The following is a 27,647-nucleotide window of genomic DNA, read 5'->3' on the forward strand; positions in this document are numbered from 1 at the left end:
TTTCCTCTTATTTCCAAACTTATTTCTAACAGCTATTTCCTACCTTCTCTCAGTGATTGCCTCTCCCTAGTTGTCAGGCTCAGCACAGGTCCTTTCTGGGCAGCATAACTCACTGCTAAATAAAAACTCCTAGGCAGTAAGCAATCTCCCACACACCAACACAACTTTTCTCTAATGCCCCCACAAAGCTTTTCTGGGGCACCTGTGGGGCTTAGCCTTTAATCCTTCTTCTAAGTAGGAGCATGTGATAATAAAAGAGTATTTGTCCAGAACAATGGTCTCTTCTTTTATATTAGCTACTACCAACTTTCAGAGATGAGCTAAACAAAAGAATGGTACATATTTTTATAGGTTCTATAAAAGGTTAAAACTTCGTACTTACCCAGGAAAAGGTATCTCATCTTCTTCTGCCCAATCTTCTTGCTCTCCTCCATAATAACTGCTTACTTGTCTAGTCACATCATGACCTGTATCTTCACTTTCACTATCCCCAAGGGCACTATCTGAACTTTCATTTCTTGGAATGTCCCATTCAGCTCCCACAGCAACTTTTTTCTCTGAACTCTCTTTATCCCCATGGGGGACAAGAATGGAGAGTGTATCTCTTTGGTCTTTCTGAGGAAAGCAGGTTTTACATGAATCTTGGTGAACTGTTCCTACACATTTGCAAAATTCATTGTTCTGTTTGCTATTTTTTGTATAAAATCTTTTTGAAAACTCTAACATACAGCAGTGTTCTTTACTGTCTGTACTTGTTTTAACTGGAATATCATCAATAGTCCTGGTTTCAATTGAATCATCATTAAAATATTCATCAAATAAGCTCATGCTTTCGGGGTCTGAATGATTCCAGCAGGGAAGTTCACAGGGCTCTCCAGATACCATGTTCAGTATATCAGGCTCTCCAGATTTAGCTGTTTGTGCAGTTTCTTGATGCTGATCAACAGCCCCTCTTTCCTCCTTCGGCGATTTGGTGTGATGCCTGGTAATCTGATCCACTACTGCCTGACTCCGGAGTTCAGTATCTGAGTCGGGTGACATAGAATCCCCAATCAAGAAAGTAACCTTTGTCTGGGTTGCCTCACAAGAAAATGCAGCTGTCACAAGTTTATCTGGAGGTTTTTTTTCCACAACCATTCCTGTGGATCTGAACACTTTACCTGTGTGATTACCTGAATCTAGCAATTCCTCACTCTGCCATGATTCCTCTGCAGGCTGTAAGCTTGACTTTGACAATGCACATCTGTCCACTGGAGCAGATCCTGTGCAAACAACTGTTTCTAACTTGGTGTCAAGGCAAGTTCTTAATTTATCTCTGCACTGTTTAACATCAACAGCATTTTCTTCTTGGCAGACAGAAGAAGGAGAAATCATTCGGCACTCGTTTGAATTTCCTAGCAGCTCCTTAGAGCTGTTTTGAAAATCTTCTCTCTCTTGTCGCAAAACATTCTCTATATTTTGCCCAAGGAGTGGACGACTGCAATATTTACAGTTACAATTAGGAGTCCTTGTTTCTTCTAACTCTTTAAAGAGCAAACTGTTTTTGTCTCTATGCATTGTAATAAGCACATACTCAGATTCTTCGATTTCACCTTTCTCTAAAGTGGTTGTAATTACTGTGCCTGGCATAACAATGGCTTCATCGTCTCCATTTTCTAAAAGATGGGTTTCTTGAAGTTCAGAGCATCTTATGAAGTAAGTAAGAAAATAAAGCAGCCTCTGGACCATGTCTTGTCGTTTACCAACTACCACAGTCCTTGCTAACCGTACAGGAGAGCCAATAGCGCCATACAAGTCTCCTGAAATGGAAAAATCAGTTAATGGACACATCCTCTACTCATACTAAGCAGGCTATTTTCAATTATCAGAAACCCACTATCATTTTATGAGGGGTAGTTCAGCTTTTACTCTTGGTTCCTTAATAGGTTAGTGATTATTCAGGACTAGGATGAGATGAATGGTCTTAACCAAAGAGAAAGGTGAATGGATAGGCTTTCTACCTTCCTCCTTAAGCAGCTGCTAATAAGGTGCTGAAACCATAGCAAACAGTCAGTTGTGAAAGTCACCAAGAACATGCTCTGTGCCAGTCCCCTTGCAGAGCACTTTATACAGTATTTATATAATACTGACTGAAGTATTATGTGCAAAAGCACATCTGCTGGGGACCAAGGAGAGGAAAGGAGTAGTAGTGAAATGCAACAGAGCTGAAGTAGTCACATCACACACTTAACCTTCCTTGATTTAAATCGTATTCCTGAACTTCGCCTGTTGATGCCCTACCAAAGACCTCACCTTAGCTCCCGTGTTTTTAAAAGCCCATTTTCCTTTCCATTCCATTCCCTAGAGGATTGGGTACTCAGGATAGACCCAAAAGGGCAACACATTTAGCCCTGTGATTCATTTTCACTTCTGTTATCCATATTACACATGTAGAGCCATTACATTTAAAAAAGGAGGAGAGGGATTTAATTCAAGTTTTGCAAGTTGTCAGTATACCCATTTAAAGAATCTCTATTTTTACTTTATAAGAACCCCATACTTTTTAAAGGAACAAACATAAATAGGTCTCAAATAATATACTACAGACTGTACTATGATAAATTTTCTCCTTTGGCTAAGAAACTGGCTCTAGTACCATCACGCCACTGTTCAAAACTACTCCCAAGGTTTCCACTAACAACCAAATAAATTGAAACTGCTTTGGTACGGTAAATGAGTCTTTCATGACTGGTTCCACTTTACTTTTCCAGGTTTATCTTCTGATAGTTTCCCTATTTTACCTTTATTCACCCAAAGTCCCACTTAAACTGGACCCCTGAATGTGCTCAGCACTTTTAACACCTAGACCCCTTTACTCATGCTATGTACTTTCCCTTCCCTCTGTATCTCTGCCAGTCCAAAGTTTCCCACCCAAGCATCCTCCCTTGGACAAAAGTAAGCTTCCCTAATTGAATTCCCACTAAACTTTTCATTTCTTATAGTTCCTATCTGAATTATCATTATTGTCCACATATACTTTACCTACAGTATAAGACTGTCACTTCTTAAAGGCAAGGACTAGATATCATTCATCTTTATACCCTCCAGGGTTCTTTGCACAGAGCCTTAGATATATTGTGCATTCAATAAATGACTGTAGAATTGAAAACAGATTTGAAATGTTCAAATTAAAAAAAAAAAAACTCCTGAATTACTTGGTTTGAAAAAAGGTAAATTAATATTCATACAATGAAATACTACTTAGCATTAAAAAGGAATGAACTATTAATACATACATAGGTGAATCTCAAAATAATTATGTTGAATGAAAGAACTCAGACCAAACAAAAGCACTTAAGTGTATGATTCCATCTATATAAAGGTCTAGAAAATACAAACTAATCTACAGTGACAGAAAGCAGACCAGTGGCTACCTGAGTATAAGGAACAGTGAACAGGCAGAGTAGGGAGGAATAGGAGGGAGGGATTACAAAGGGCATGAGGAAACTTTTGTAGTGATGAATATGTTCACCATCTTGATTTTGGTGATGGTTTCAGAAGCATATACATTTTGACATATATATCAAAATATATATGGAAAGGAAAAGGAGGGGAGGAAAGGGAGGGAGGGAGAGAAGAAATAGAAAGAGTAGGAATGAGAGAGGGACATTGGTTGGTTATATGAATTAATAAGCCACATTACAATCTGCCTGGCAAGCTCACTCACCATAACAACCTAAGGGAAGTTTAAGTTTCTACCAGGTCACCAAAACATTCTCACCATACTCCTCCCCACATCACCAAATAGCAATAGACTAAGAGTTGGAGTAACAGCAACTACATTTACCAGCCACTGTCCTAAGCACTGTTCTCACACTATCTCATTTACTTTTCACATTATGAAGTATTTACTATTTATTTTATTTTATTTTTCGGCCACACTGCACGGCTTGTGGGATCTCAGTTCCCCAACCAGGGACTGAACCCGGGCCAAGGCAGTGAAAGCACCCAATGCTAACCACTAAACCACCAGGGAACTCCCTGTACTATTTACTATTATCCCCACTTTATAAATAGGGAAACTGTGATTCAAACATGGCCTGCCTGACTCCACAGCCTATGCTTAAATTTAAGCACCATGCTACACTGACTTCCTAATAACTGTCAACTCATCAACTAACCCCTCTCTCCTGTTACCCATTTATTTAGTGGGGTACCAAGCACTAAGAGAAAGATTTTCAAAAATTACTCAACAAAGGTGGAACAATGGAAACCTCAATGACTGCTTCTCAGTTAAACAGATTTATTCTAGCGATCATAGGTGACTTTGTTGATTCATTCTTTCTAGGCAAAGTACCTAACACAAAACACCCTGAAGACCCTGAAGTTACTAATAAACCAGCCATCAACCTGCTCCTTTTGTTCCAGCTGCAGGTCACTATAAGGAATGATAGTAAACATAAGATGGGGATAACACAATTTAGCAGTTATGAAATAACAAGTAAGGAAGAAATGCTTTAGAAAGGAAGGGGGAAAAGAGAGCACTTAATTTTTCTCTATTTATTTTTGCCATAAAGTAACTCCAGACAGTTACACAAAAGTCTAAGTATAATGCATAAATGTAAGCGTTTTCAGAATACATACCCAGTTGTGCCCAAAGTGGGTTATACGGATGAGTCTTTGCCAACATGTCCACACTCTGAGAGGAATGTTTTTCTAAAAATATTTTTATAGGTGGCTGTCCATTTGGCATGACTGTTGGAACCCAGGCAAGATGATTGGTCAGAACTGCAGTAATGAGTGCTGGCAAGAATCTGAAAACAAAATTCATCCTATCAGATTCTAATCTGCTTTCATAAAACCTCAAGCAAAATTCAGTGACAGAATAAAGCAGAGAGGGTACATGGCCAAACATCATAAAAAACGAGAGGATAGAAGGAAGGATAGGTATATCACCAGGATGAAAACAAAAGTTAATAAATATTTTTGGTTGGGTAGGAGTTAAAAGAAAAATCCTTAAAATAAAGACAGCATTCACAAGGAGCTATTTCTACTCATAATTAAAAAACAAAAATGCCATTTTACTTGAGAAACTATGGATTCTTTTCAGTGTTTAAAATACACATATATTAATGAATCAACCAGGAAGTCTATACATATCCAAATTACTGAAAAGGAAAATGAAGGAACGTATTAAGAAAACTTTGTTTACCATCAAAGAGAATAAAAACACCCAAATTACTCATCTAGATTCTAAGAATTTGATGATTAAAAGAAAACAATATGATAAAGTACCACACTAAAAATGTATTATTGGAATCCTGGCACTTCCCTATATATTTTTAAACTTCTTTTCTATAGAATGAAACCGCATTCATGGATACAATTCAAGAAAAATGGGAAGCCTCAGAGAGTTCTGTAAGATGTCAGGAATTTTAATTTAACACACAATTAAAGACATTTTTACTGTTTCTCATTCATAAGGTTCTTTGGTCTTCTTCCATACCCTGTCTTGTAATTATCTTAGTTATCTTTTATAATTCTGTCTTACTCATTAATAATATGAAATAATTCCAAAGATAATAATTCTTTCACCTTTGTACTTGAACTTGATCACAATCTAGATATCTAGTTATAGTAAACAATAGCTAAGATAGTTAAGGGAAGGAAGGGAGGGAGGGAGGAAGGGTGGGCCATACTGATTTTTGGAAGCATTTTCCATTAGAAAAGTAAACTCCTTCATGAAACGATGGCAAAGCTGGTTCTTTTCTGGAGTCCCCGACATCATTGTAAGCCAGACAGGCTCTCCAATTCGTGGCATTGTGTAAAGATTACAAATTGTTGTTCTAAAAAGAGGAAAATACATTATAAAATTCATAGTTCCCAGAATTACATACTCTTAATAATAATGTTGCTGGCTTGAGTCTTACATCTAGATTATTAAAGCTTTTGAGAAAGACAATGAATCAAGTCTTTCTTTCTTTGTCATCAGCATAGTACCAAGGGAAAGGTTTTTTATACATGACCTCAAAATGTGTTGGTTCTGGCACTGGCTCTGCCCTCAAAGGTTGTGTGCCTTTGGGTAAATTATTTCCCTACTTGAAGCATCAGTTTCCCTTACCTATATAAGGAAAGGACTAGGTGATTTCTAGAACCTTTCCAGTTCTACGTTTCCAAGGTTATAAGCTATACCTAAATATATTGCAAATAATCAACACAGAAAACAAAAATATTAAGTGGGCTAATAGCTTATGGATAATATCCACTCACAACAATAGTTTATCAGCATCATTTTATTGCCTATGCTGAGACTCCTTAGTAAAGTTCTGAAGAATGACGAGGACACTATATATGCATGCTATATGACTCAATTTTCTGAAGTTTTCCCTTGAATCAACACAAAAGAGGATTACTGCAGTTATCACAGTGCTTTTCTGGCTGTCTCCTGCATTTATTTAGATAATAGCTAGTCTTGTGACTTGCACTCTTTACTAACGGCTTTAAAGGATACCTTACTAACGGCTTTAAAGGATACCTTTAAGATGTCAATTCTTTTCCTTTTACATTAATATCTGTTCAGCAGAGTCCTATACACTCATCACACAACTCCTGCAAAGTTGGGGCTTAAGAACCTAGTTGATCTCTTAGAAGCTACAGAATGGTGTCCTACTTTCTACTCTCTAGAATAGTGCTGTCTTACAGAACTTTTAGCAATGATAGGAATGTTCTATATCTGTGCTGTCCAACATGGTAGCCACTAGCCATATGTGATTACTGAATACCTGAAATGTGGCCAGTGTGACTGGGGAATTGGATTTAAAATTTTATTTAGTTGTAATTAAATTAATTTAAATAACCACATGTGGCTAATGGCTACTGTATTAGAGAGTACAGCTCTAGAAAGTTCTCTGAGATCTCCACAAAGCTCTGATACCTACCTCAGTATAATTTTCTAATACCCAGAATTCAAAAAAGGAAAAGAATTCTGTTGCTTGTACAAGTTTTATTAAATCTCAACCCAATATGAACATGATACATTACCATAGATAAAAGTGACAAATACGGGTCACATTAATGAATTTTTAGTAGGGCATAAAATGACTGCTGAGAACTTAAAAATAAATGAATGGAAAAAAATTACAGGTATCTTACAGAGATAAATATGACGAATATAAACTAGTGATATTGAAAATGCTTATTTTTAAAGACTATTAAAGATGTCCAGATAGGATGGAAAACTGAGCACAAATGTGTATCCCCTTTCAGTTCTAATGCCCCAAATGAACACTACAACAAATAGAACTGAAGAGGAACTTTAGTGAAAATTAAAATTACAGATTTAATACAATTCTAGAAGACAAAACACAGAGAAGAATGTTAACTGAAGTACTAGGGTAGAGGAAGATAATGGGTTATGGTGCTCATAGTGGCGGGGGGATGTACAAAGAGGAGCCAATTTACTCCACTGAAGCAAGAAGAGTCTAAGGATTCAAAAGTGCCTGCTAAAAAGGAGGGCAGCAGCGATATAGGACTGTAAACTAAGAGACTAATTCAAGGGCCATAAATGGTTGGTGACCCCCCTACCCTCCACCCCATTTTCCCACAGAATAACAAAGATAGGAGAGCAGATGTAGCAATTGACCATCCCAGAGAAATGACATGCCCAAACCCTCCCTGATATTTGAATCTTTCACAATACACAAACAGATATACAGTAAATCTTGTGATATTAAAATTCCATGGCAGAGGCAGCAATTATAGGGAAAAATGTTTAAATATGCTCCTTCAGCCTGTGAAAATGAAAAAAAGTTGAGCAACACTGCTCTAAAGTGAGGTTCTCCAATCTGCATTCCCAACCTGTATTTTGGTGCCTCATTCTCACTCTTAATGGGCAACCAAAATATTGATATATAGAGAAAGCCTCCAAGGAAAGAGGAGTACAAACAGAAAGACAGAAACACACACACACAAAATGACTCCAGAGGAAATAGAAAATAATAAAGTCAGAAAAAGAGAAGAAAAACATGAAAGAAAAGAGACATAGAAGATCAATCCAGGAGTGTCAGTTTCTAACAAAATACAGTGAAGAGAAAATAGAGGAAAATAAATTATCAGAGAACACAGATAATTTACCAAAGTTGAAAGACAAGATAGTGCTAAAACTATACTGAAAGGCTAAAAGGACCAAGGATCAGGTATGAATTTACGGCAGGAGATAAATATGCTCTACAACTGATAAATCAAGAAACAGCTACACTAGGTATACTATTTAATAATATGGAGGTAAACAACAAAAGGAATATTTAAGAGTTAAAAGAGAATGTTCTTCAGCAGGGATGGGAGAGGTAGGACAGGGCTCATTTATTTTTCATTATTAGAACTGTCAGTATATATATTTTTTTGCTTCTTAACCACGTGAATGTACTTTTGAATAAAATAAACTTTTTGATTAAATGAATGAACAAGCTGATCAATTCATTTTCCATGAGTTTCTTCAGCATAATATTGTCTACTACAAGTCTATGTGTCATGGGCCAGTTATATCACTAACATTAGCATAGTGGGTCACTGAGGACACTAGCTTTATAGTGTTTTGCTGTTTAAAAATATGTACCATGGGGCTTCCCTGGTGGCACAGTGGTTGAGAGTCCGCCTGCCGATGCAGGGGACACGGGTTCGTGCCCCGGTCCAGGAGGATCCCACATGCCACGGAGCAGCTGGGCCCGTGGGCCATGGCCGCTGGGCCTGCACATCCAGAGCCTGTGCTCTGCAGTGGGAGAGGTCACAGCAGTGAGGGACCCGCATACCGCAAAAAAAAAAAAAAAAAAGTACCATGACCTTGGAGTAGTATCAAGTGCAAAGAAGGCAAAAAAATTAATTACGCAATAGTGCTTCTCACTATACACAACTCTGTGCTGTCATTAACAACGTAGAAATAATGATGCTTGCTCTCTTCCCCCTTTAACGGTTATTCCCTACCCATGAATGGTAAGAAGGGCAAGTATTTTCAGTCATCTGACCCTTTATTTTTCTTGGTCTGTTCCTACAGAATGGAACGCTCCTGCAGTTGGCAGGAAACTGTTGACATGATTTAGCTTTCACTGATATGCATGAAGTCTAAGTAAAAATCCAAGTACTTCACCTCTGCCAGGCACCAATGCTAACCAAACATACTTTTTACTTCTCTAGGTTTCAGGATTTGCGTCTACATGTCCTTCCTCTTCTCAACTACCCGAAATTCATTAATCATCTGGTTTCAAATAATCACATAGTTTAAAAATTACCTAACTGCTAGATATAAATAAACACTTAATTTAAAAATTAAGTATGACAGCTTCTCATTATTTGCAGTAATGTTCTATAAAGTCAACACAAACACTGAATTAGTGAACTGTGAATCACTGTTCCTGAGAGAAATACAGAGTTACGTTCCTGTGAGTCTCTGGTCATAACATTTTTGTCAATCCATCAATACATAATCTTGTTTTATGTGAGTTTTTGTTTAAAGACACTTTAATATTCTGTTAATTTGTTAATAATGAATTCACATCCAACAGCACTATGACTCATGCCTTAACAAAGCTCACCTAACACATATTTTTCTCTGTAAGGCACATCACAACCTTCTTGCACTTAGAAACATCAGACAGAATTTCAACACTATGCTTGTGCACAATTTTTTTTTAATTGATGTATACTTGATTTACAATGTTGTGTTAGTTTCTAGTATACAGCAAAGTGGTTCCATTTTATATATATATATATATATATATATATATATATATATATATATATATTCTTTTCCATTCTGGCACACAATATTGAATACAGTTTCCTGGGATATAACAGTAGGACCTTGTTGTTTACCTATTTTTTATATAGTAGTGTGTATCTACTAATCCCAAACTCCGAATTTTATCCCTCCCCTCCCCCTTTCCCCTTTGGTAACCATAAGTTTGTTTTCTATGTCTGTGTGTTTCTGTTTTGTAAATAAATTCATTTGTGTCATATTTCAGACTCCACATATAAGTGATTATCACATGGTATTTGTCTTTCTCTTTGTGACTTACTTCACGCAGTATGATAATCTATATTGCATCCATGTTGCTGCAAATGACATTATTTCATTCTTTTTTATGGCTGAGTAGTATTCCATTGTATATATATGCACCACATCTTCTTTATCCATTCATCTGTCAATGGACATTTAGGTGTTTCCACGTCTTGGCTATTGTGAATAGTGCAGCTATGAACATTGGGGTACATGTATCTTTTCAAAATTAGAGTTTTCTCTGGATATGTGCCCAGGATTGAGATTCCTGGATCATATGGCAATTCTATTTTGACTTTTTCAAAGAAACTTCATACTGTTTTCCATAGTGGGTGCACCAACTTACATTCCACCAACAGTGTAGGACGGTTCCCTTTTCTCCACATCCTCTCTAGCATTTGTTATTTGTAGACTTTTTAATGATGGCCATTCTGACCAGTGTGAGGTAGTACCTCCATGCCCTTTCGATTTGTATTTCTCTAATAATTAGGGATGTTAAGCATCTTTTCATGTGCCCTTGTCCATCTGTATGTCTTCATTGGAAAAATGTCTTCGAGGGCCAATTTTCATTGCAAAACCACTAACAAGGGGCTTCCCTGGTGGTGCAGTGGTTGAGAGTCCGCCTGCCGATGCAGGGGACACGGGTTCGTGCCCCGGCCCGGGAAGATCCCATATGCCACAGAGCAGCCGGGCCTGTGAGCCATGGCCGCTGAGCCTGCGCATACGGAGCCTGTGCTCCGCAACGGGAGAGGCCACAACAGTGAGAGGCCCGTGTACCGCAAAAAAAAAAAAAAAACCCACTAACAAAAAGCAAAAAACACTTAAAAAAAAGTGGCACTATATAGATCATGACAAGGACACTTGTGTACAGAATGAGAGTTGAAACAAAAAGGCAGAGCACTGTCTTGTTTGACCTCATCTACAAATGTGTGTCAGGGCACTCAATTTCCACTTCTCTGCATATGTCCACAAACGATCATAAAATCACTGTAAGTATATTTTAGGTTTATAAATAAATTTTAGCAAGCAGGTGAATTCACATATAAAGAATCTGTAAACAGTGAGGACCAACTGTACATATTAAAGTACTTCTACAAATAGACTTCTTAAATAAAAACTATAAAAGTTTATAAAGTACTTTTCAAATATTGCAAGGATGCCTAACTAATTTATATAGTCTCTCAGATTTGCACAGTGACTGAAGTAAAATAAACTAATACAAAAAAGGAAGGTATACAATCAGAATATACTTTTACAATGTTGTTTTCTTCTCTTTTTTTTGGCTGTGCGGTGCAGCATGTGGGATCTTTTTACCCTGACCAGGGATCCAACCTGGGCCCTTGTCAGTGAGAGCACAGACTCCTAACCACTGGACCACCAGGGAATTCCCTACAATGATTTTATAACTCATACATGTTGTAAATTCCAGGCAATATTAAAATTTTAAGGCTAGGCCATTCATACTACCTTATATCATAGCAATTACCTCATAGGTATTTAACTCAAAAAATTCATGAATACAAATGCTGGGTATACCTAACAGCAAGATCAGTATTCTACCAGGAATGAGTCTCATGACAATGTTTACCATCCTGGTAACCTCAGCTGGATCTATGATAACAGTGCTTCCTCAGAGCTCAAATACAGACTCTTGGCCTTTTGCCACAAAGCTTGTGACCGCAGAAAAGAAACTAATCCAATAATGTACGACACAGCTCAAAGTGCAAAGGCAAAGACTTAGTGCCTTGTAATACTGTGAAACGTGAAACTCAAAATAATGTTGCAGGACTCTTTTAGGCAAATAAGCAAAAAGAATTGTTCAAAACATATATTTATAATAATTCCAGTCCAAAGTCAACTGAACAACTTGAATTAAACCATGTTCATGCTCACTTCGGCAGCACATATAATAAAATTAGAATGATACAGAGAAGATTAGCATGGCCCCTGCTCAAGCATGACACGTGAATTTGTGAAGCATTCCATATTTTTTTGAAAAACCACATTCATACTATCCAAAGCAATCTACAGATTTAATGCAATCCCTAACAAATTTCCAATGGCATTTTTCACAAAAATAGAACAAACAATCCTAAAACTTGTATGGAACCACATAAAACTCTGAACGGTCACAGCAATCTTGAGAAAGAAGAGGCATCATGCCTCCTGATTTCAAACTCTATTACAAAGCTATAATAATCAAAACAGTATGGTATTGGAATAAAGACAGACATATAAATCAATGGAACAGAATAGAGAGCAGAGAAATAAATGCAGGCATACATACGGTCAATTAATTTATGACAGAGGAGCCAAGAACATACAATATAGATAGGATAGCCTCTTCAATAAATGGTTCTAGGAAAACTGGACAACCACATGTAAAAAATGACTGGACCCCTTATCTTACACTACAAACAAAAATCAAGTCAAAATGGATTAAAGACTTGAACGCAAGACCTGAAACCATAAAGCTCCTAGAACAAAACAAAGGGGTGAGCTCCTTGACATCCATCCTGGCAATAATTGAAGATAACAAACCTTAACACGTATGCACTTAAGAAGAGAGCAATGACATAACGTAAGGTGTTGGGGAGGAGAGGGACTTGAATGAAGGCAGTCAAAAGGTACTACAGGGCTTCCCTGGTGGCACAGTGGTTGAGAGTCCGCCTGCCGATGAAAAAAAAAAAAAAAAAAAAGGTACTACAAACTTCCAGTTACAAGATAAATAAATACTGAAGATGTAACATACAAGACAAATATAATTAATACTGCTGTATGTTATATATTAAAGCGGTTAAGAGAGTAAATCCTAAGTTCTCATCGCAAGAAAAATATATTTTTAATTTCTTTAATTTTGTTATCTACAGAAGATGTTGTTCACTAAACTTACTGTTTACCTTCTCATTTCATGATGTATATAAGTCAAATAATTATGCTGTAAACTTATACAGTGTGCTTTATGCCAATTATATCTCAATAAAACTGAGAAAAAAATACTGACAGGCAAATACACTATTATACTTAGAAAATTCAGCATTCTCTAGCAGAAAATGACATATCCAGCAGGAAGAAAATCACTAACATATAGGTGAGTTTTTTTCAGCTTTACTGAGATATAATTGACGTCGATATGGTATTACTTTAAGATGTACAACACAATGACTTGATATATGTATACTTTGTGAAATGATTACCACAGTAAGTTTAGTTTTTACATTCAGTACTTCACGGAGTAACAAAAAAAATTTTTTCTTATGATGAAAACTTTTAAGATCTACAATTTTAACAACTTTCAAATATATAATACAGGACCAGATGGTTTCACAGGCGAATTCTATCAAACATTTAGAGAAGAGGTAACACCTATCCTTATGAAACTACTCCAAAAAATCTCAGAGGAAGGAACACTCCCAAACTCATTCCATTAGGCCACCATCACCCTGATGCCATAAACCAGAAAAAGGTTAACACCAAAAAAGAAGATTACAGGCCAATATCACTAATAAACATAGATGGAAAAATCCTCAACAAAATACTAGCAAACCAGATACAACAACACATTAAAAGGATCATACACTATGATCAAGTGGGATTTATCCCAAGTATGCAAGAGTTTTTCAATCTCCACAAATCAATCAGTGTGATATACCACATCAACAAATTGAAGAATAAAAACGATATAATCATCTCAATAGATTCAGAAAAGGCTTTTGACAAAACTCAACACCCATTTATGATAAAAACTCTCCAGAAAGTGGGCACAGATCGAGCATACCTCAACATAATAAAGGCCATATATGACAAACCTACAGCTAACATCATACTCAACGGTGAAAAGCTGAAAGCATTTCCTCTAAGATCAGGAACAAGACAAGGATGCTAACTGTTGCCACTTTTATTCAACATAGTTTTGGAAGTCCTAGCCATGGCAATCAGAGAAGAAAAAGAAATAAAAGGAATCCAAACTAGAAAAGAAGAAGTAAAACTGTCACTGTCTGCAGATGGCGTGATATTACACATAGAAAATCCTAAAGATGCTACCAGAAAACTACCAGAGCTCATCAATGAATTTAGCAAAGCTGCAGGATACAAAATTAATGCACAGAAATCTTTTGCATTCCTATACACTAACAACGAAAGATCAGAAAGAGAAATTAAGGAAACAATCCCATTTACCATTGCATCAAAAAGAATAAAATACCTAGGAATAAACCTACCAGAGAAGACAAAAGACCTGTACTGTGAAAACTATGACACTGACGAAAGAAATCGAAGATGACACAAACAGATGGAAAGGTATACCATGTTCTTGGATTGGAAGAATCAATATTTTCAAAATGACTATACTATCCAAGGCAATCTACAGATTCAATGTAATCCCTATCAAATTACCAGTGACATTTTTCACATGACTAGAACAAAAGATCTTAAAATCTGTATGAAGACATGAAAGATGCTGAATAGGCCAAAGAAAATTTGAGAAAGAAAAACAGAGCTGCAGGAATCAGGCTCCCTGACTTCAGACAATACTACAAAGCTACAGTAATCAAAACAGTATGGTACTGGCACAAAAACAGAAATATAGATCAATGGAACAGAATAGAAAGCCCAGAAATAAACCCATGCACCTATGGTCAATTAATCTATGACAAAGGAGGCAAAACTGTACAATGGAGAAAAGACAGTCTCTTCAATAAATGGTGCCAGGAAAACTGGACAGCTATGTGTAAAAGGATGAAATTAGAACATTATTTAACACTATACACAAAAATAAACTCAAAATGGATGTAAGACCAGGCACTATAAAACTCTTAGAGGAAAATATAGGCAGAACACTCTGACATAAATCACAGCAATAACTTTTACAATTTGTCCCTACTAAGAGAAATAAAAACAAAAATAAACAAATGGGACCTAATCAAACTCAAAAACTTTTGCACAGCAAAGGAAGCCATAAACAAAACACAAAGACAACCCACAGAATGGGAGGAAATATTTGCAAATGATGTGACTGACAAGGGATTAATCTCCAAAATTTACAAACAGATCATGCAGCTCAGTATCACAAAAAACAAACAACCCAATAAAAAAATGGGCAGAAGGCTTGAACAGACATTTCTCCAAAGAAGACATACAGATGGCCAAGAGGCACATGAAAAGATGCTCAACATCGCTAATTATTAGAGAAATACAAATCAAAACTACAATGAGGTATAACCACACACCAGTCAGAATGGCCATCATCAAAAAGCCTACAAACAATAAATGCTGGAGAGGGTGTGGAGAAAAGGGAACCCTCCTACACTGTTGGTGCAAATGTAAATTGGTGCAGCTATGGAGGTTCCTTAAGAAACTAAAAACAGAACTATCATATGATCCAACAACCCCACTCCTGGACATATATCTGGAAAAAAAACATGGTTTGAAAGGTTACATTCATCCCAATGTCCATCACAGCACTATTTACAATAGTTAAGACATGGAAACAAATGTCCATCAACAGAGGAATGGATAAAGAAGATGAGGTATATATACACAGTGGAATATTACTCAGTCATAAAAAAGAATGAAATAATGCCATTTGCATCAACATGGATGGACTTGGAGACTATCATACTAAGTGAAGTAAGTCAGACAGAGAAAGACAAGTAGCATATGATATTGCTTATATGCGGAATCTAAAAAAATATATATATACATGAGATACAAAACTTATTTACAAAACAGAAACAGACTCACAGACTTAGACAATGAACTGGTTAGCACAGGGTAAGGGTGTGGGGGAAGGACAGAATGAAAGTTTGGGATTCACATGTACACAGTGCTATATTTAAAACAGATAACCAACAAGGACCTATTCTATAGCACAGGGAACTCTGCTCAATACTCTGTAATAGCCTAAATGGAAGAAGAACCTGAAAAAGAACCTGAAAAAGAACAGATACATGTATATGTATAACTGAATCACTTTGCTGTTCACCTGAAACTAACACAACATTGTTTTACTCCAATATAAATAAAAAAGAAAGATACATGGGAAAGCCCCCAATACTTGGAGATTTTAACAATACATTTCTGCATAACATAAGGGTCAAAGAAGAAATCTCAAGAGAAATTTTAAAATAATTTGAATTAAATTTTCATTCAACTTAACAAAATTTGTGGGATCCAGCAAAAGTAGTGCTTAGAGGGAAATTCATAGCACTGAATGCACAGATTAGGGTAAAAGAAAGATCTGAAAGCAATAATCTAAGCTTTAACTTTAGGAAACTAGAGAAAGATAAGTAACATAAAACTAAAGCAAGTAGGAGAAAAGAAATAAAAAGATTAAAAAATCATTGAAATTAAAGACAAAAATCAATGGATAAAACAAAACAAAATCTGGTTCTTTGAAAAGATCAAAGATTCTTTGAAAATTCATAAATTTCTATCCAAGATAACCAAGCAAAAAAGAGAAATGATAAAAATTACTAATATTAGAAATAAAAGAGGGATCCATCACTACTGATCTATGGACATTAAAAGGATAATTAAGAAGTAATATGAACAACTCTATGCTTACAAATTTGATGACGTAGATGAACCAGACCAATTCCCTGAAAGACACAAACTACCAAAACTCACACAAGAAGAAATAGATAACCTGAATAGTCCTATATCTATTTTAAAAATTGAATCAATAGTCAATAACTCTCAGCAAACCAGGAATAAAGAGGGAACTTCTTTAACTTGATAAAGTGTATCTATAAGAAACATAACTTCATACTTAATGGTGAGAAACTTGAAGCTTTCTCACTCAGATCTGGTAAAAGGCAAGGATGAACCTTCTCACCATTGCTTTCCTACATCGTACTAGAAGCCCTTGCTAATGCAACAAGGCAGGAAAAAGAAATAAAAGATATGAAGGAAGACATAAATGCCATGATTGCTTATGATTGCTTTATTCAGAAAATCTGAAAGAAGTGACCAAAAAGCTCCTGGAATAAAGAGGCAGTTATAGAAGGTTGCAGGATATAAGGTTAATATACAAAAGTCAATTGCGTTCTTATATACCATCAATGAACAGTTCAAATTTGAAATTATAAACACAGTATCATTAATATTAACCAAAAAAAAAGAAAAATCTGAAATATTTAGGTATAAATCTTTTAAAAATGTACAAGATCTATAGGAGGAAAATTACAAAACTCTGATTAAAGAAATCAAAGAAGATACAAATAAACAGCAAGCTATTCCATGTTCATGGACAGGAAGTCTTGCTACTGCTAACATGTCAATTTTTCCCAGTTTAATCTACAGATTCAATGCAATCTCAATCAAAATCCCATAAGTTATTTTGTGGATATCAACAAACTGATTTTAAAGTTTGGAGAGGCAAATGATCCAGAATAGTCAACACAACACTGAAGGAAAAGAACAAACTTGGAGGACTCATATTATCTGACTTGAAGAATTATTATAAAGATGGGGGCTTCCCTGGTGGTGCAGTGGTTAAGAATCCACCTGCCAATGCAGGGGACACAGGTTTGAGTCCTGGTCCAGGAAGATCCCACATGCCGTGGAACAACTAAGCCCATGTGCCACAACTACCGAGCCTGCACGCTAGAGCCCACAAGCCACAACTGCTGAGCCCGTGTGCCACAACTACTGAAGTCCACGCACCTAGAGCCTGTGCTCCACAACAAGAGAAGCCACTGCGATGAGAAGCCCATGCACTGCAACAAAGAGTAGTCCCCGCTCTCCACAACTAGAGAAAGCCCATGCACAGCAATGAACACCCAGCGTAGACAAAAATAAATAAATTTATATTAAAAAAGAATTATTATAAAGATACAGTAATCTAGACAGTGTGGTACTGCTGAAAGAATAGACAAATAGATCAATGAAACAAAACAGAGAGCTCAAAAATAGAGCCCCAGAAATATACTCAATTGATATTTGATAAAGGAGCAAAAGCAATACATGGAGCAAAGATAGTCTTTTCAACAAATGATGCTGGAACAAGTGGACATTCATATGCAAAAATATGCACCTAGACAAAGACTTTACAGCTTTCACCAAAAAAAAAAAATCAAAATGAATAATAGACCTAAATATAAATGCAAAATCATAAAACTTCTAGAGCATAACATGTGAAAAACCTTAATGATCTTGTGTTTGGTAATGAATTTTTAGATAAAACACCAAAGGCACTATTCAGGGAAAAAAAGAAATTGTTAAGTTGGACTTCATTAAAATTTAAAACTCTGCTCTGTGAAAATATTACAAGAATGAAAAGACAAGCCACAGACTAGGAGAAAGTATTTGCAAAACACGTATCTGATAAAGGATTGATACCCAAAATACAGAAAAAAACCTAAAAACTGAACAATAATAAAAGCAACAAACCAAGTTAAAAATGGACGAAAGATTGAACAGATATCTCACCTACAAAGATATATACATTACAAATAAGTATTTGAAAATATGCTCAACCTCATATGTCATTAGGAAACTGCAAATTAAAACAATGAAATACTGTTACACATCTATTAGTACAGTTAAAAAAAAACAAAACAAAACCTGACATATCAAATGCTGACAAGGATATGGAACAAGAGTAACTCTAATGAACTGCTAGTGGGAATGCAAAATGATACAGTCACTTTAGAAGACAGTTGGCAGTTTCTTACAAATCCAAACACAGTCTTCTGTGAACATCTAGCAATTATGCTCCTAGGTACTGACTCAGTTGAACTGAAAACTTAAGTCTATACAAAACCCCGCACATGAATGTTTAGAGAAACATTATTTATAATCACCAAAAACTAGCAATCAAGAAGATCACCAAAAACTAGCGATCAAGAAGATGTCCTTCAATTGAGGTGAATGGAGAAACTGCGGTACATCCACACAGCGGGATATTACACAGTGAATATTTTTATATAAATGAGCCATAAGCCACAAAAAAGACATAGAAGAATCTTAACTGCATATAGCTAAGTCAAAGAACCAGTCTAAAAGGGCTATATACTATATGATTCCCAGAATATGACAGTCTGAAACAGGCAAAATTATAGACAGAGATCAGTAGCCAATGGGTTTGGTGGAAAGGGAGAAAGAATAGATAGGTGAAGCATAGGCGACTTTCAGAGTGGTGAAACTACTCTGTCTGATACTGTAATAGTGAAACATGACATTATGCATTTTTCAAAACGCATCCAACTGTACAATACAAAGAATGGAACTCAATGCAGACTACGGATTTTAGTTAATAATAATGTATCAACATTGGTTCATTAATTGTAACAAATATACCACACTAATGAAATACGGTAATAATCAGTGAAACTATGGGTAGTGGGGAGAGAGCTATATGCAAAAACTTTCTGAACTGTTAGCTCAATTATTCTGTAACTCCGACACTGTTAGAATTAAATCTATTAATTACATGTGTATATACACATATATATCTACATATGTACATACACATATATATGTGAAATTAAGTTATTTACACTCTTAATTAATAATACAGAGTGGCCAAGAAATAGAGTATATAACAGATAGCCACGTCTCCAAATCTACCATTTTGCTCATGGTTTGTTTTGTTGTTTTTCATTCCCATTCCCAACACTCCAGAAGAGGGTTCATTATTCAGCCTGTATTGCGCTTGCTCCAAAGATACAAACATGGATAGTTTCAGAAAATGGAAGAGAATCAGACTGAATTTACAGACTAAAAGAGAATTGGGTCTAGATCAGTGGATATAATTCACCAACCCCTAAAACAGACGTTTAAATTTTAATAATGCTCAGTGGCCAGGACGCTACAAAATTATACGATACATGGGTTAATACAACTGGCAAAGATAGAGCTTATGGCAAACTAGAGAGAGCTTGTCTGGCTTAAAGGCCTAAAGGTTCAAATGTTTGTAAAAAACAAGGAGGCCAAGTAAAATGTGTGCTGGCTGGAGTTCTCTCACCTACCTGTTAACCTGGTCTCAGTAACTTTATTCAACATAGATAAAATAGAAAAGCATTTATGTTGAGCCTAATGTGCCCCTCTTTTTCTTTAACTGTAGAACACTTACTGAAATATCAAATCTATTGATAGAAAATTTATCCAATGCAGCCTAAATCATTAACATTTGCTTTAAGCAACTCAGTATAATTTACCTCTTGAATCATACAAAAAGTATCTTTAAATTAATTTTTAAAAATACACCTTGGAGGGTCTTCCCTGGTGGCACAGTGGTTGAGAGTCCACCTGCCAATGCAGGGGACACGGGTTCATGCCCCGGTCCGGGAAGATCCCACATGCCACGGGGCGGCTGGGCCCGTGAGCCATGGCCGCTGAGCCTGCGCGTCCAGAGCCCGTGCTCCGCAACGGGAGAGGCCGCAACAGTGAGAGGCCCGCGCACCGCAAAAACAAAACAAAAAAATATACCTTGGGACGTCCCTGGTGGTCCAGTAGTTAAGACTCCATGCTTCCAATGCAGGTGGCACGGGTTTGATTCCTGGTCGGGGAACTAAGATCCCACATGCGCAGGGTGCGGCCAAAAAACAAAACACCTCAAAGAAATTCTCATTTTAAGCAAACATCCTGACATAAAATTATTTATGTAATCGTATGTTCATAAAACGATCAAATTTTGAGCTTTCACATGAAAGCTTTCAGAAACATACAAAGAGGTCTACATGAATTGAGAAGTTATGAAGATAATACAGACAGCCAAGCAAAGTCAGCTCATTAAATTTGTTTGAAATTCCATCTAGAAATATTGAGGGAATGTACTTCATTTCCTCTATACTTCATCTATAAGAAACATTTATGTATATAAAACTTGATTTAATCATGAATGGCACCAGAAATGTAATAACCTGAATTCTTAAGGTATGAACAAATGAAATTACGAATAACTTCACACATAATTCATATATAAAGAGTGAAGATGCCAATGAACTAAAGAAACAGACGGATTAAAAATACTATATTACTAAACTAGTGTTGAGTGTTTATAGTTTTAACGCTGTAAGATGAAAAAGTTATAGAGATTTGTTACACAATGTGAATGTATTTAACACTGCTGAGCTGTACACTTAAAAATGGTTAAATGTCAAATTTAATGTTGTTTTACTTTTACCACAATAAAAAAAATTGTTTTAATACTGTATTGTTTGTTACCATGCTTCATTTGATAACTTATGAAAGGCCTAAAATGAATATGTTAACAAAAATATATGGCAGAAAAGATTAGCTCTAACATAATTTTCACCAGTACAAATTATTTGCAAGACAAAAAAAGAAATAATAAAGCCTGAAATTTAATTCTCTAATGTGTTTTTCTGTACATTTCCTCTAACCACTGTGTTTACTGCACAAGAAAGATTTAAAAACTCACATTTAACACCTTTTATCCTAAAAATTATGGTGAATAACAGATGACTAGAAAATCTTCTCCTCCTCAATAACTGAATCCAGCCAATGAATATTATACAACAGTCATAAAGCAAACTTTTAAAAAAATTTTTTACAAAACTTTTTGGCCACGTCGTGCGACTCGCAGGATCTTAGTTCCCCAACCAGGGATCGAACCCACACACTCGGCAATGAAAACTTAGAGTCCTAACCACTGGACCATCAGGGAATTGCCAAGTAAACATTTTCAATTGAAATAAATTAAAAACATGATGAAACATTCATATTAATTTAGGTTATTTTTACCATACAATTGCTATTTAATGCTTACCTATAATTCTACCTCAAAAATCATACAGAACACTTCTATAAAACATACCTTTTATTTAGGAAAATAAGTTATTTTATCATAAATTCAAAGATTCTAGAATATGGCTGAGGCAATGAAATATCTCCTTTTGAGAGAGGTTTAAAAAACCAGATTTACTTTCACTGTGGTTTAACACAAAAAGAGAAAAATGAAGAATAAAAAAGGATCAAAGTTGAAAATAAACATGAGTTCTCTCTTATTGTCAAATTTACTAAATACACAACTCCTTAGTCATTTCCATTTAAAAAAAAAAAAGTATATTACATGACATGCCTACAGTTTCACAATAGCAATCCTGCAATATCACAGGCTAAAATAGGCTTTCATTTCAAAATGTAACAGTTCATATTTAAACAAACAATTCAGAAGACCCCTAACCCAATAAGGGACCATACAACACAAGCCAATGAATAAAAGTGAGGTACATGGACTACTGGTGATAATAAACCTTATGTGTACACAGATACATATTTTTAATTTTAATTATTATGCATTCATTTTTACAGCTTGCTTATTACAGCAAAGAAGGTTGATTCCCCATCTAGGGTAACGATGCACACATTCTGAAATACACTTATTTAGGTATAAAATAGGGTCAATTTAAAGAGAAACATCAAATTAAAATGGCATAGATGATATGCAGATTTGGCAATACTGTGAAGGTGAGCTGTGAATGACTTTTAAGAAGCACTGCTGTAGGTTATATTTGTCATAGAAAACAGCGGTCACATTAATGTTGGGTCTTCTGCTAAGTACTTTACATACATTATCTCATTCTATCTTTACAACAATCTATTAGATTATTACTAAATTGAATTCACAGGTATTACATTAGAAAACTAAGGGTCAAAAATGCTAACAAATCAAAGGCAGAGCCAGGGTTAGCCCACAGGTCTGTCTGTCAGGTACTAAAGTCTGAGTTCTTGGGCTAAGTGTTATACTATTTCTCCAGTCTAAAGGAGGAAAGACTGAGAGGATGAGAGGATGAAGTAAAACTGAAATGAATCTCTTTGAGACAGAAACACATCAGTCACTTAGCGTGATTCCCAACATAAGTTCATATGTAATATGTTTCCTTGCCATAATTAGAGTGCAGTTACAGCACTTGCTGGAGCTTCAGGCTCCAAGCTTTGTTGTGTCAGAAAATACTGCTAGAGAAAGGATTAAGCAACAGAGTAATATGGAACATCAAGTTCATATTCCCTATATCCATGTATCTTTGTATTCCACGTATCTAAGAACATGTGATTACCATCACTGGTTAAGTAACACTTAATCAGTCCCTACATCTAGGAGCCCAACAAAGGACAAACCACATTTCTGCTAAGACAAGGGTCTCTTCTGGTCATATCTGCTTGTCTAGTGGTCCAGTGCTAGAAACCATACCACTGATTCCTCCCACGTGTGCTTGAATTCGAAGCACTTTCATATTTAATAACAAAGGAGTCAATGGCCCACTGAATTACACCCTCATTTGACTATGGGACAGAGAAATTTAAAGAATTAAATTTTATTAGAATAAGTTAAAAAAATAAATAAATTTTCCAGTGTACACTGAGAAACAATTCTATATTATGAAAAGCTGGAGAATAGGTACCTGAATTCATTTAGGGCATCAACTATTCGATTATATGCCAAACTCCTCTGACTGGCATCAGCTGATCTCCGGCTCATTTTCATAGCCTTGAAAGCAATCAAATAGTTAATTCTTATACTGATCATGGGCAAAATATGGGGGGAAAAAAAGTAAAAGACAAAGTCACATATTTCCACAACATTCTACCCATCATTCTTAACTAGATATACATAAAGAAGGCACACATATTTCTAGTGGCTTTCTTTTCTTTTTTTTTTTTTTTTGCAGCTTTGCTCATTTAATGAGTATAATAAAATTCAAATTCCTCCAATGGTAAGCCTCTTACTTAACTGTCAAACCACAGAATGTCAACACACAACGAGGATGATGTTGACAGTTTCTGGGTTACGTAAAACTTTTTTCTCCCAAACAGATCATAAAATGATAAGTCAGTAACAACAGCTCCTGGGTTTCACTAATATTTCATAAACAATGGTTCTGTTAACTAAATCCTTTTTTAAAATCTAAAATATAAAGATGCTACTGAAAGATGTATCAAGTTATTAGTAATATTTGCTTTCTTAAAAACATATTTAGCCAAAGTTGATAAGTCCTGCTTTAGGTAGACAAAAAGAGGATCAGGATTAGAATATGGAGATCAGAAAGAACTTTGAAATTTTTAAAACTTTTTCAAAAATATGTAATTATGCATTACTTATGTAATTACACATTATTTTTTAAATGTTTAAACATATATTTAAGAAAATGTTAGACTACTTCAGGCCAGAATCGTTCACGTTCATCCAAAAGCTTCAATAGGGTAAAAGTGACAGTTAACTTTATGTTTTCACTAACTGCTAAGAGACTCCCAATTTATAAAGAAATATTCTTTAGCTAGAATCAAGCAGTATTCTCCCTTGATTTTACCAACAATAAAAAATTTTACATTATAGATCTCAAAAGGTAGCACAGACTTGGAAATAATTCCCACAGTGCTCAGAAACAGCATCCATAGATTTTCATTAAAAAAATAAGTAAGTGATAGTTTGAAAACTGGCCCTAGAACATAACTTATTTGGATGGTTCAGTGTTTACTACATTCTATGATTAATTACCAACTACAGAATGTTCTAAACTAAGTCCTATTCATTTATATGAAAGTATTCACTCAGCTTTATCTTTCAGCTTTATTAAGAAATAAGATGTTAAACTTGAACAAATATCCACACAACTCTAAGTACTGCAATGTGCACTTTCGGCATAGAATGAACAAAACATTAAAACATTTAAAAAGTAATGTTTAATGAGTTCTATAGTGCCTGAATATTTCAAGTTTTATACAAAGTTTAAACACTTCTGCAAGTAACTGAAATGTCAGTTCAACCACAGCTTAATATTCCATGTATTGACTTTGGCAACAATAGACTACAAAAAGAGACAGCAGCAAACTGTAGAAAATGTCACCAGTGCTGAACTTCTGAAAAAGTAAATGAAAATGTACTTTACTCATCTGCTCAGTAAAAAGGTACTGCTAATAATCTATTTGTCTTTTAACAGATTTAATGTAAATAACTAATATAGTGTCTTCTCTAGAGGCAGATGATCCTCAGACACTAATGAGTTACTGAAATGCATCCTCTGCTTTCTAGAACATTCTAATTGGTCTCGCATCTCTACTCTCTTTTACTAGTCTCTTTTAAACATACTGCCAAAATAATGTTCCTATAGTACAATTTGAAGATAGCCTAACAAAGTCAAAAATTCTGGCAAGCATTCTAGACTCTCTGTGATCTGGACACCATTAACTCTGCCAGCCGTATCACTCACTACTCCTCTTTGTATCTTTTCCGTTCTGCATATTGTCACAGGGATTAAGAACTTTAGTTACACCCACTGATAGTTCAACTTATAGGAATCTCTTATAAAATATAATCTTGAAAATTCACCAAGATGTTAACTGCAGTGTAGCTATAACTGTGAAAAAGCAGAAATGACCTAATAAAAAAGTTATTTAAATGGAGGAAAGCCACTAAAATATATTCAAGAACCATTTAAAATGAGAAATGTGTATGTTAACAATGATGAATTTTTCAAAATGGGCACATAATTAAAACAGCATGAACACAGCACAGTCCCAATCAAGTAAAAGTACAATACACATAGAAAAGGCCTGGGTAAGACTTTCAGCAAAATGTTAATGAGTTATCTTTGGGCGACAAGGATATCAATTTTTCTTGTTATTCTGCAATATCCATTTTTCAAAACTTTGTTTAAAAAATCCTACACATCCTTTAAGATACAGTTCAAATGAAACATCTCTGCAGTAGGAAGTCATTTTTCTTCCCTATGAACTCCTAAAAAACTTTGGTTTTCCTTCTTTTTTAGTTATCTTTATGTTCTATCGTATATTCACAATTTTCTTACTTTACATCAATTTATTACATGCACTATCAGCAACATTTGACACAACTGATCACTCCTAACCTCTTAAACTACTTTCTTCACCTGGCTCATCTCCCCTGCTGGTTCTCAATTCCTCAAATTTTAACTACTGAAACGCTCTACAAATCAGGCCTAGGATCTCCTCTCCTCTCTTCTCTCTCTCAATCAGTTTCTTGGCTTAAAATACCATATATACACTGGTGACTGTCCAGCCTGGACCTTTCCCCTAAACTCTAGACTCACAACAACTTGGATGTACAGGAGGCACTGCAAACAAACTGCTGATCTTCCTCCACCAAACCTGTTCCATTTGTAGCTTTCCCATTTTAGTACTGGCAATTCCATCCTTCTTACTGCTCAAAAGAAAAATCCCAAGTCAACCTCTATTATTCTTTCTCTTAACCCCAATTCGGTCCATCAGCTAATCTCCTTAGCTCTATTTTCAAAAATATCCAGAATCCAACCACTTGTCACCAATTCCATCACGAAAGTGCTTTAAGTATCCACCATCTCTCACCTGAATTACTTCAACAGCCTTGTAACTGATCCCAAAGCATCCACCTTTGCCCCTGAAATCTATTCTCCATCAGCAGTAAGAGTGATTCTCATGAATAATGTCATTTCCCTGCTCAAAACACTCCAATGGTTTCCCATCTTTCTTAAGAGTAAATGCCAATGCTCATACCATGGTATCCTATAAATTCCTACATGATCTGGTCCTATTTCTAACTTAGCCACTTTGGCATCCTTACTCCTCCTTGCTGATGCTCAAGCATCAGGCTTACTCCTTTGCCCCTCCTGGAGCATTCTTCTCTCAGATGGTTATAGCTGACTTCCTCCATATCTCTGGACCATATGTCATTTTATCAGGAGCTTTCTTGACTATCTTATAAAAATTTGTAAGCCTTCCATCCAGCATTCCTTAAAAAGCTTTCTCTGTTTTATTTTTCTCCATAGCACTTATTACCATCTAAAATCTTATATATTCATTTGTTTATTTTCTATGCCATGAGGTCAGGAGTGTTGCTTTTTTTCACATCTTATCCTCAGTTGCTAGAATAGTGCCTGCCACATTCTAGGCCCTCAAATACTTATTTATTGAATGGATAAATGACATTACATCTTTTTTTTAGGTAGTAGGCTTCTTAAAAGGAGCTGAAGTCTACTTTGCATCTCTCAGATCACTTTGTAGGGTACCTGCACAGATTCTGTTAATTTTTCTGCCAAATGAATAAACACAATGCTTAAGCAAGAGAATAAGATTCAAAGGAAAATAAAATAAAAAATATAAATAAACCATAAACATGACTATGCTTACCTGTTCTATTGCACTCTTTAATTTGTTCATGTGGCTTTCAAACAGAGGAAAATGTGAAAAAAAGAATTCATTAAATTTGTTACTTTCATCTTCATCTTTGGATAATGAAAAGATTACCCCAATTGCAATCTTCTTTTTCCTCACAATCCCTGGGTTAGGGCCACAGCTCTCCTCTGACAGATTAAAGCTTTCTTCTATAGACCTTAAAAATAAATGGTTTTTCATTTTTAAAAAATATAGAAATAATTAAATTCACAATTCAATCCCCTTGCTAATTAAATGTAGGCAAGCTAAAGGTCTTCCAGTGTTTTATCAAGTAAATCTAAAAATCCATACCAATTGTGTATCTCTTTGAGAAATCTACTGGCTATTCCTTTATACTCATGTTTTTGTAAGAAATTTTAATAGAGAGTCAGATTGGAAACATTTTTGTTCAATTAGAAGTCACTAAAAAAGTAGATAATCCCAATGTATAACCAACCTAAAAGAGCCTGAATTTTAAGGTTTA

General features: G+C 35.5%; 1 protein-coding gene and 1 non-coding gene across 3 annotated transcripts in view; one reads left to right on the plus strand and one right to left on the minus strand.

The window, feature by feature from the left end:
• Positions 1 to 27,647, minus strand: part of FNIP1 (folliculin interacting protein 1) — a 126,063-nt gene that overhangs the window by 19,646 nt on the left and 78,770 nt on the right. For both annotated transcript variants that reach the window (XM_024741653.1, XM_024741651.1), the window contains 5 exons: positions 27,140 to 27,341; positions 23,401 to 23,486; positions 5,679 to 5,825; positions 4,624 to 4,793; positions 383 to 1,799 (listed from right to left, as the gene is read on the minus strand). In XM_024741653.1, coding sequence (XP_024597421.1) covers positions 383 to 1,799; positions 4,624 to 4,793; positions 5,679 to 5,825; positions 23,401 to 23,486; positions 27,140 to 27,341 — 2,022 coding nt within the window. The remainder of the gene's footprint in view (positions 1 to 382; positions 1,800 to 4,623; positions 4,794 to 5,678; positions 5,826 to 23,400; positions 23,487 to 27,139; positions 27,342 to 27,647) is intronic.
• LOC112397466 (U6 spliceosomal RNA) lies at positions 11,916 to 12,022 on the plus strand. Its single transcript, XR_003002805.1, has one exon. It is a non-coding gene; the product is annotated as a U6 spliceosomal RNA (small nuclear RNA).

The sequence above is a fragment of the Neophocaena asiaeorientalis genome, unplaced genomic scaffold (assembly GCF_003031525.2).
Source record: "Neophocaena asiaeorientalis asiaeorientalis breed wild unplaced genomic scaffold, Neophocaena_asiaeorientalis_V1.1 scaffold773, whole genome shotgun sequence".
Taxonomy (NCBI): Eukaryota; Metazoa; Chordata; class Mammalia; order Artiodactyla; family Phocoenidae; genus Neophocaena; species Neophocaena asiaeorientalis.